The 10,442-nt window shown below is 38.4% G+C and overlaps 1 protein-coding gene across 9 annotated transcripts in view; it reads left to right on the top strand.

Moving 5' to 3' along the window:
* The window catches only part of chst8 (carbohydrate (N-acetylgalactosamine 4-0) sulfotransferase 8), a 198,578-nt gene extending 189,750 nt beyond the window's left edge, over nucleotides 1-8,828 (top strand). For 5 of the 9 annotated variants that reach the window (XM_084124932.1, XM_084124934.1, XM_084124935.1 and 2 more), the window contains 2 exons: nucleotides 3,662-3,699; nucleotides 5,186-8,828. In XM_084124932.1, the coding sequence (XP_083981058.1) occupies nucleotides 3,662-3,699; nucleotides 5,186-6,271 (1,124 nt within the window). In that variant the 3' untranslated portion in view covers nucleotides 6,272-8,828. The remainder of the gene's footprint in view (nucleotides 1-3,661; nucleotides 3,700-5,185) is intronic. The other 4 variants (XM_084124936.1, XM_084124929.1, XM_084124931.1 and 1 more) reach the window with 3 other exon arrangements.
* The last annotated feature ends 1,614 nt before the right edge of the window (nucleotides 8,829-10,442 follow it).

Genomic DNA, 10,442 nt, shown 5'->3' with positions numbered 1-10,442 from the left:
CCTACTCCTCCACCACCTCTTCATCTTCCTCCCTGTTAAGTAAGGACACTCACATATGCCCTGACAACAACTACAAACATTCTCAAACTGCTGAGGTGTTGTGGCTGCAGTCTGGACAACAGAAGATGGAGGCTGAGGCCTGGGAGGGTTGTTTGGAGCACTAGGAGATGGTAGGTGCTGGGAGACGCAGATGAAACTGATGAAGGACCTGACTCAGGCTCAGGCTGTGTTACCCCTACTCCTCCATGGATGTCAAAACCACCACAAATGCCATCTGAAGCACTGACAAGGGCTCATTGGTCCCACCACCTGTTTTTATTAAATGTTGTCCTCTGCAGAGCCCTGACCTCCTTCCCTGATCTTTTAATGCCCCTAGTTGCAGTCAGTTTTCTAGCAAAATCCTCCCAGATTTTTTGTTTTTGTTTATTTGTATGACTTCCCTTAAAGCGTTAGTTCACTCAAAAATGAAAATTCTGTCAGTAATTACTTACCCTCATGTTGTTCCAACCCCGTAAGACTTTCGTTCACATACAACACAGACGTACAACACAGACTAGGGCTGCAGCTATCGATTCTTTTTGTAATCGATTAATCTAGCACTTAATCTATCGATTAATCGAGTAATCGGATAAAAAAAATGTGTGTTTTTAAACAACCAAAACAAATAATGCATAAAGAAAATGATGCGGCTGTAAAATGATCAAGCATTTGGCTTTTATTTATAAAAAAAAACAAAAAAAAAAAAAAAAAAAAAAACAGAGGTATTTACTCCAACTCCAACATTTGGCTCCAAAACTAAGCCTATTTATTGCAATTTTTACCCATTTAGTGTTTATAAGTGCCAGTGCCAACAATTACAATACAGTTAAGTCAACTTACTGTAAAACATGTATAACATGTAAAACTATGAATACAAACTTAAATAGTAAAGGCCATTTGGCCTTAGTTTTGTCTTCTTAATACAACATTACAAAAAAAGGATCGCACCTTCTGCAAATTACCCACCGGAGAACAAAAATAAATGAAATGAATATAAAATATCCAGCCAAACAGGTACACAATGTATACAATTTATTAAAAAAAATAAGTGTGCTTTGAAAAGGGGAATGTTTTATTGCAAATATGCATTTTGTTAAATAGAAAAAGAACAGCATTTTGTTTTTCACTTAGGCTAGTTGAAGTATATTAGCACGTTTTGTAGTAGGCTATTATATTTTTTTGTTAATTGAAAATGTTCTATGCTCAATTACTTTGGTAGCCGATTATGTCTTCCCCAAAAGTACGAGTGGATTTGGAGAAGCAGGCTGGGGAGTTTCATTTTTTGTTGTTGTCTGTAACTATTTGGCAGATGTGACACAACCTACAAACAAGGTCTCGCAAAGACTGCAATACAATATGTGTTCCTCCATCACGTCCCGGTGTATACAGTGAATGCATGCTGAAATTATTGTTGCGTGCTACATAAACGTTTAAGCATATGTGATGCATTGCCGCAATTGGTCTGACTGGCGCGTGAGAGAGACGAGGGTGCATGTGTGTGTGTGTGTGTGTGTGAATGGGTTCTTTTTTTAGGCTATACTCTCTTGCAATTGAACGTGAATACGTTTACTACTTAAAAACATCAAAGCTAAACATCATATCTAGTCAACCCGCATAGCGACATCACTACAAATACAGTATGGGATTAAAATCAGCGAACATCAATGTATAGGCTTAGGCACGGGCGGAAATATTGGCGCTGGGTAAAAAAAAAAAAAAAAAATGCGGGGGACAGAATCATTACCTTGTTTCAGCGACGCTGAAAGGAAGTGATCCCAAACTTTAGACATTCTCTGCCGTTTATGGACATCTTTACTCTCCATCGCGCCAACTAAATTCTAAATGTATCACGCGCTATGGTGTGCTGTGCTTCCTGAACATTGAACAATGGTCTGTGTGAAACAATCAGATACGCGTGTATAGTGCGCGTCATAGGAATTTAACGAGGCTTCGAGGCAGAGTTTATGCCTCGAGGAATTTTTGTAATCGAGTTAATCGAGTAACTCGATGAATCGTTTCAGCCCTAACACAGATGCACTACGCTATTAGGCTACACTACGTGAAAAGACTCGAGGCCCAGAGAGAAGGAAATGAAAAGTGGAATAAAGTCGTTATTTTTGTTTGTTTTTGCGCACAAAAAGTATTCTCGTCGCTTTATAAACTTAAGATTGAGCCACTGGAGTCACTTGGACTATATTAACAATTTCTTTAATACATTTTCTGGGCCAGCAAGTTATAGTGTCCATAAGCCTGTGATCAGCTCTCAGATTTCATCAAAAATATCTTAATTTGTGTTCCGAAGATGAACGAAAGTCTTATGGGGTTGGAACAACATGAGGGTGAGTAATTACTGACAGAATTTTCATTTTTGGGTGAACTAACGCTTTAAACCTGCTGAAAATAATGTTTGTATAGCTCCACCTCCTCTAAAATTACCTTAATCTCCTCTTTAAAATAGTATTATATAATAGTAATAGTATAAGTATTTTCTTTCTTTGTTTTTTGTTTTTAGTTTTTTTGGTTCAGCCATTTTGCTGGCGTCTCCACTCGTAGGTTTGTGCTTTTATAGATTATTGGCCTCGTAGAAAATGCACATCAGGTGAAAACAGTTATGGTTAAACATTAAAAATTGCAAGCGTGTGCTGCAATTACAAGCCATTCTACAAGGTGACATTTCAGCACTTGACAAACGGACAGCGACTCTTAAGTAGCACTTAAAGCACAGCTGCGAACGATCGTGCTAAGTGCATTTTTGTGAAACGCACGTGAAATGAACACGAACGTTCGTAAAATCCTCGTAAGTGCTAAGATCCATCGTTATCTGGAAACGCAGCCCTGAACAGATTGGAACATCTGACCAATCACAGCAGAACAGCTCTCAGAGAGGCGGAGCTTAGAGAGACTGAATCCTTGATTGAAGCGTTTCAGACACTGAGAGAAAAGAGCTGATGCTCCAGTGGATACAGGATTATGAGAAAATTAAAGTGTTTTTGACCTTACATGCATGTAAACATATTGTTGGAGACTCCAAAACAAACAAAAAACTTTAAAAGTGCATATAGGGGCACTTTAAGATGTGAAAATAACTCTTTAGATTGTAATGTGTATATATATATAGAGAGAGAGAGAGAGAGAGAGAGAGAAAGAGAGATAATATGCATCTGTCTCCATATATTGTATGCCGTGTGTGTGTGTGTGTGTGTGTGTGTGTGTGTGTGTGTGTGTGTGTGTGTGTGTGTGTGTGTGTGTGTGTGTGTGTGTGTGTGTGTGTGTGTGTGCTTCTCGATTACATGTTTGGTCACATGGTTACACATGGAAAGCAGTGATTAGTGCATTCTCATTCACTCCGTAATTACAGAATGAGTGATTCGAAATGCTTGAGATTGTTTAAATGGAATGTGAAAGACGCAGCATGTGGCCTTTATGTTTGTAATTTTGTACACACACACACACACTCAGATGAGAGATTTAGTGTTCTGAATGCTCTTGAGATGCATTTTAGAGTTGAACCGTTTTTGAATGCATGTTTTTTTATGTGCAGAATCCATTATGCTTATTGAATATTGTCTTTATTTTTATAGTCTTTGCATGCACAGCTAATCTGTCTGTGTATCTGTCCTTTCAGGTGTGAAGTTCAGGAGCACCACTCAGTCCAGACAGGTGAGATCATGTCTTCATCCATAAACTGATCTTCAGTATGCAGAAACACATCTGATTGTATTAAACACATTGTATTGTCCCGGGGGAGGAGGCTGTAGCCTGCCATCACTAATCAAACGAACCCTGACTTCATCATGAACTAATCACCTCGTTAATACTGGATTTATGATTATTCAATTCATTGACTTTATTGCACCTTAATTAAAATGAGAAGTTAAATTGATATTTGCTACAGACGGCGTGTTTGTGGAAATCAGGTGACGTAGAGAATTAAGCAAAAATCCTCGTCAATTAGAGGATTAGAGAGATTGATAATGAGCCACAGACTGAGCACAGATGAGCTGGAATGACACACACTCATCCAGGAGGATCAGAGACGGATTAATGGCGCCATCTGGTGGCGGAGAGTCACACACTCAACCTGAACTCTGAGGCTGAAGACTGATAGATGGATCGGTCAGACACATTCAGCTACATGCTCATCTGAAATGAATGGCATCAGTTAATAATGTGCCTTTCAGTATATTTAGGGTTTTTATTTTGCATTGTTTAGTTACTGATTTATTATCTTTTTATTTATTATGTATACATTCATTAAAGGCATCAGTTGATGATGTGCACTTTCTGACTGAAAGGAATATAACACTGTCAGTTGTGAATGATTGTAAATATATTTATATACGTGTATATGTGTGTGTGTGTGTGAGTGTGCGTTTATGTGTGTGTGTGTGTGTGTGTGTGTGTGTGTGTGTGTGTGAGAGAGAGAGAGAGAGAGAGAGAGAGAGAGAGAGAGAGAAAGAGAGACAGCGTGTGTGTGTCTGTCTGTGTGTGTGTGTGTGTGTGTGTGTGTGAGTGAGAGAGAGAGAGAGAGAGACAGAGAGACAGCGTTTGTGTGTGTGTGTCTGTGTGTGCATGTGTGTGTGTGTGTGTGTGTGTGTGTGTGTGAGAGAGAGAGAGAGAGAGAGATAGAGACAGAGAGACAGATCCAGAGAGACACAGTCCAGTGTGTGTGTGTGTGTGTGTGTGTGTGTGTGTGAGAGAGAGAGAGAGAGAGAGAGAGAGAGGAGAGAGAGCGTGTGTGTGTGTGTGTGTGTGTGTGTGTGTGTGTGTGTGTGTGTGTGTGTGTGTGTGTGTGTGTGTGTGAGTGAGAGAGAGTGTGTGTGTGTGTGTAAATGTGAGAGTGTGTGTGTGTGTGTGTGTGTGTGAGAGAGAGAGAGAGAGAGGAGAGAGAGCGTGTGTGTGTGTGTGTGTGTGTGTGTGTGTGTGTGTGTGTGTGTGTGTGTGTGTGAGTGAGAGAGAGTGTGTGTGTGTAAATGTGAGTGTGTGTGTGTGTGTGTGTATGTATATATATAATTTCCTTCACATTAAAATAATGATGAATCATGGGGAATTTGGGGGATTTTTCTTCTTTTTGGAGTGAAATATAACAGAATGAATACATTCCTGTATCAGTTTGCTCATAGGTTTGTCTTGTGTGTGTTTGAAGGAGCAGTGTGGTCAGTTCAGTGAGATCGTGAGACTCCACCAGCGTTCAGAAGAGGCCGACGTCGACCCCATCTCGCCCATGCAGCTCCCAGACTCCCAGTGGAAACGCCAAGCCCCCACACCGGGGTCCCGGGAACACGACCCGGGCTCCCAACAGGTCACCAAACGCCACCGGAAACTTCTAAAGACCAGTCCAGTGCAACACACAAACTCCTCCTCCTCATCGTCTTCATCGTCACACTCGGAGATCTCGCGGCGTCTCTCTGACGTTCAGGAGTCCCGTCGCCGGATCGTACGCGAGGTCTGCGGGAAGTATCGGAGTAACATCTCTCGGACGATTACGCCACATCACGTGTCGCGTATTTACGTGGAGGACAGACACAAACTCCTGTACTGCGAGGTCCCGAAAGCCGGATGCTCCAACTGGAAGAGGGTCCTGATGGTGCTAGCCGGAGTCGCTAACTCCACGCGGGAAATAAACCACGTATCCGTTCACTACGACAATCACCTGAAGCGCCTGGACAGCTTCGACCGGCAAGGAATCAGCAAGCGTTTAGAAACGTACACTAAAGTTCTGTTCGTGCGCGAGCCCATGGAGCGCCTGGTGTCCGCCTTCAGGGACAAATTCGAGAGCCCAAATTCCTACTACCATCCCGTATTCGGGAAGCCCATCATCTCCAAATACAGAGTGAACGCATCGCAATCGGCTTTGAAGACGGGAAGCGGCGTGACCTTTCGGGAGTTCATCCACTACTTGCTGGACGTGCACCGTCCCGTGGGAATGGACATCCATTGGGAAGCAACCAACCAGCTCTGCAGCCCCTGCCACCTGCACTACGACTTCATCGGGAAAGTCGAGACCTTGGAAGAAGACGCCAACTTCGTTTTACGGAAGATCGGGGCCCCGGAGAACCTGACGTACCCCTCGTTTAAAGACGGGAACCCCAAAGCGGCCAGAACTTCCACTCAGATCACGCAGCATTACTTTTCCCAGCTGAACGCTTCGGAGCGCCAGCGAGCGTATGACTTCTACTACATGGACTACTTGATGTTTAACTACTCTAAACCCTATAAAGATCTCTACTGAAGCTTGGTTACCCGTGTCCGTCGGCCAGTCGATGCTCAGATCTGCTCGGACACTGCTTAGACTAATCCGCATTTACACAGGCTCGTCCTCTTGGAGATTCAGATGGTGATTGCACAAAATGCTCTTTATTTGCCACTGAAAAGTGATGTTTAGTAAAAACTCAATCCAATCAGAACTATCAAAGGTTTAATGGTAACACTTTACAATAAGGTTCATTATTAACATTAGTTATGTAGTTTTGTAGTTATGAACATTTAATGTAGGCTAGTCCTAATTTGTAAGTCGCTTTGGACAAAAGCGTCTGCTAAATGACTCAATGTAAATTAGTTAACTACTTTAGTTAACATGAACTACGAATGAACAATACTTCTACAGCATTTATTAATCTTAGATATTAATTCCAGCATTTACTAATACGTTATTAAAATCAGAAGTTGTGTTTGTTAACATTAGTTAATGCACTGTGAACTAACAATGAGTCGCTGTATTTGTATTAACTAACATTAACAAAGATTAATAAATACTGTAACAAATGTATTGCTCATTGTTAGTTCATGTTAATACATTAACTAATGAACCTTATTGTAAAGTGTTACCAGTTTAATATACAGAAGCACAGAACATTTAAAACTTTGGGGTCAGTAAGATTTTGTTACAATGTTACAGAAGAATTCCATTTCAAATAAATGCTGTTCTTTTGAAGAAAAATAAATAATCAAAGAAAATCAAAAAAAAATTATTGACTGTTTCCACAAAAATGTGAAGTTTTCAACACTGATAATAATCATAAATGTTTCTTGAGCATCAAATCATCATATTAGAGTGATTTCTGAAGGATCATGTGACACTGAAGACTGGAGTAATGATGCTGAAAATTCAGCTTTGATCACAGGAATAAATTACACTTTACTATATATTCACATAGATAAAAGCTATTTTAAATTGAAATAATATTTCACTGTTTTTACTGTGTTTCTGATCATATAAATGTCTCGCTGAACAGAAGAGACTGTTGAAAAACATTAAACATCTCCCTGAACCCCAAACTTTTGAATGGTAGTGTCTGAAGTGGGATTTTAGACCAATGAGATGTCAGTGTGGGCGGGGCTATCCAGCATGACATCACAAACCAAGTAATTGACCAAATATCTCAGTTTAGGACAGAAACTTGTTGCTTTGTTGTGTCACGCCTGTTCTGCTACATTGACCATAAGACTATATTTACATCAGAAATGTAGAAAAGGGCAACATTTGTGAGAGTGAAATGATCCTATTATAGATTTCACCTCTTACAAAATTACCACGGTATTATGTTAGCAAGGTATTCTTTGCAACAAAAAAGTAGTGCAGTGAAGGTATCACATAGTAATACTATGGTATTTTGAAATATACCATGGTAGTAAACTTCATCTATTATAATATTTCATGGCACTTTCAAGAATATTGCAATGGCAAAGTACATGTATAAAATAGCATGGTAATACCATGGTAAGTGGTACGTAGGAGTGCTTCTCATGTACCATGGTATTTACATGGTAGAATACCATAGTACTACATACTTTTTTTTTTGCAAATACCATAGTATGTATATGGTAAAACCACGTTTTTTTAACACTACCATGAAGTTATATTTTGAAGTATAGCCTACCACATAAGTACTATAGTACATGAATATACTAATGATACAGTATCATCGGACATGATCATATACCATGGTATTTTAGCAAGAGTTTTCCCCTATATATATATATAGATTAAGAAGATCACTCACTTCCCTTTAGCGAACACACTCAATCCTCCACCACTAACTACACTGATATTTTCAGATAAATCTATAATTTATCTATAATTGTAAAAAGGGCATTCAGAGGATTATATTTTTCTATGTATTTGTAAAATGGCTTTAGATGTGATCGATGCTTTTGTGCAAATTCATCTCTGAAGTGACTGACTGTCTATCGGGTGTGTGTGAAACAATCGCTCGACGTGTGTGTACTAGATCCTAAAAATTATGTTTATTAGACTAACACAAGAATGCGAGCGTGTGTGTGTGTGTGCGTGCGTGCGCGTGCGTGCGTGCGTGTGTGTGTGTGTTTCCAACACTACGCTGATGTCTTGTGCGTGACCTAAGTGAGTTTATTTCCATACACAGCATATTAAATGACTATGGAACTGAAAAGATTTTATTTATCCAATGCAAACAGTTTAAGAGCTATATATGATGAGCATTATATATTTTTATTTTATTTTATTTTATTAGAGATCACAGAGAATAGATTTATGTCATATGAAGACGTGTGATGGTGTGTTTCACAGTAAAGACTGATTCAGCTTTATAACCGTGAGTGTTTCTTCTGTCACCCGCGTCCCTCACACTTCTTTAAGAATATGTATATAGATCTATATGATATCACACATACAGTAACTGGTGAATGTATAACTGTTGTTGGTGCAAAACTGTACAAATCCATATGATCTATAAGCCCTTTGCCTTATTTGACACTGCCAGTGTTTCAGGAAGAGCTGCAGTCGCAGTGAATAAACATTTTGTCTTTGGCCTTTTTTGTCTTTTTCATGTGTCATGTTTCATAGATGTATTTTTGTGAACATCACACTGTACGTGACAGGAGCACATCAGGAGCATCATACCAAGTAAATCCACATTATTTAATGTGAATAAATGCACACATTTATATATGTTGAATATTTTTTATGTGATTTTGATGTCTTAATTAATAATGTTATAATAATTGATATACTTTTATTTAAATGGGTACATGTTTTTGTGTCTTTTAAAATCAAGCACTGCTGTAAAAATGCATAATTGTTTTTTCAATATAAATAGGTACATCTTCTGTGTTTATGATGTATTCTTTTAAGTACAAGATATAATTAAGTACTAGAAATAACAATTAATGCATAATTTTACAATAATTTGAAATATTTAAATAGGGACATTTTCTGTGTTTTGGTGTCTTATTTTAAGATGAACTACTAGAAAAAAATACTTAAGTTTTTAAATAAAATGTATAGCCTATATATGTAAATATTCATTGTTTTTGATGTCTTCTTAAAATATTATAATAATTTATGCATTTTAATGGGTAAGTCTGATTCTTCTCATACTTATTAGTGGTCAAGCATCGCTATTATCGCTCAAAATGTTTCCAACAAACACTAAATATTAAGTGATTTGTTCGAGAAACATTTTTTGTTATGCTCGTTGAAAGTCTCTTTACATCCTGATTGTAATCTCTAAGTTAAGTGGTCTAAATGTATTTTTATATACAGTAGTCAACATATGAAGTGGATAAAAAACCTTTCATCAAAGTTATACATGAATTTTGAACAATTCTCTTTCTTGTCTTAAGACAACTTTCATTAACTTTTTTGATCCACTTCAAATGTTGGAGCCAGATGTAATGATTGTTCAACCACTAGATGGCGGTGTGCGCCGGTGCTGTAAGTGGTCACCTGTTAATATCACATGATATATAAACTTACTGGGTTCTATCAGGAAGGAAAAGGTGGCGAGAACAAATGGCTCTAGATACACATGCTTTCAAACTCTAAGATTTATATTTCATTAAATGGACAACAAAGAGTTTGAAATGAATATTGTTTATTCCAAATAGTCTAGATGGAAATAGGCTTTTTTATGCCACCTGATTTTTTTTTAAAGTGTCTATTTTCAGAATCTGCCAGGTACCAAGCTGTATTGGTACACAATTTAATCTTAAAATAGACACTTGAATGATAAAGAAATTGTGGCAAAAAAATCACCCTGCGCTTGAGAAAACGAAAAAATAGTTGATCCTCTACACCTGCTATTTTTGTCCAGAAATAAGGTCAATATGTTGTCAAATGTCAAAAATAACCATTCCATTAAATTCCTGGGGTCAGAATTGTATGGGAAAATGTGTTCGCATGTCTCTGTATGTTTTTTAGGCTACTTCTAATGTTATGCCACTTTCTATATCATTTTTTGATTTTTCGGGATCCGGTCGGGTGCAGCAAAGGGTTAAAAAAGAACCCTTTGGGACATTATTTCAGCTTGGTACCTGCCAGATTCTGAAAATAGACACTTTAAGGATTTAAAAAAATCAGGTGGCATAAAAAAAGCCGGGGGGTGCGCGTGGACCCCTATTTCCATCTAGACTAAAACTATGAG

Source organism: Abramis brama, assembly GCF_963993115.1.
Source record: "Abramis brama genome assembly, chromosome: 9".
In the NCBI taxonomy this organism is placed as follows: Eukaryota; Metazoa; Chordata; class Actinopteri; order Cypriniformes; family Leuciscidae; genus Abramis; species Abramis brama.
This window is presented reverse-complemented; position numbering and strand designations above follow the sequence as displayed.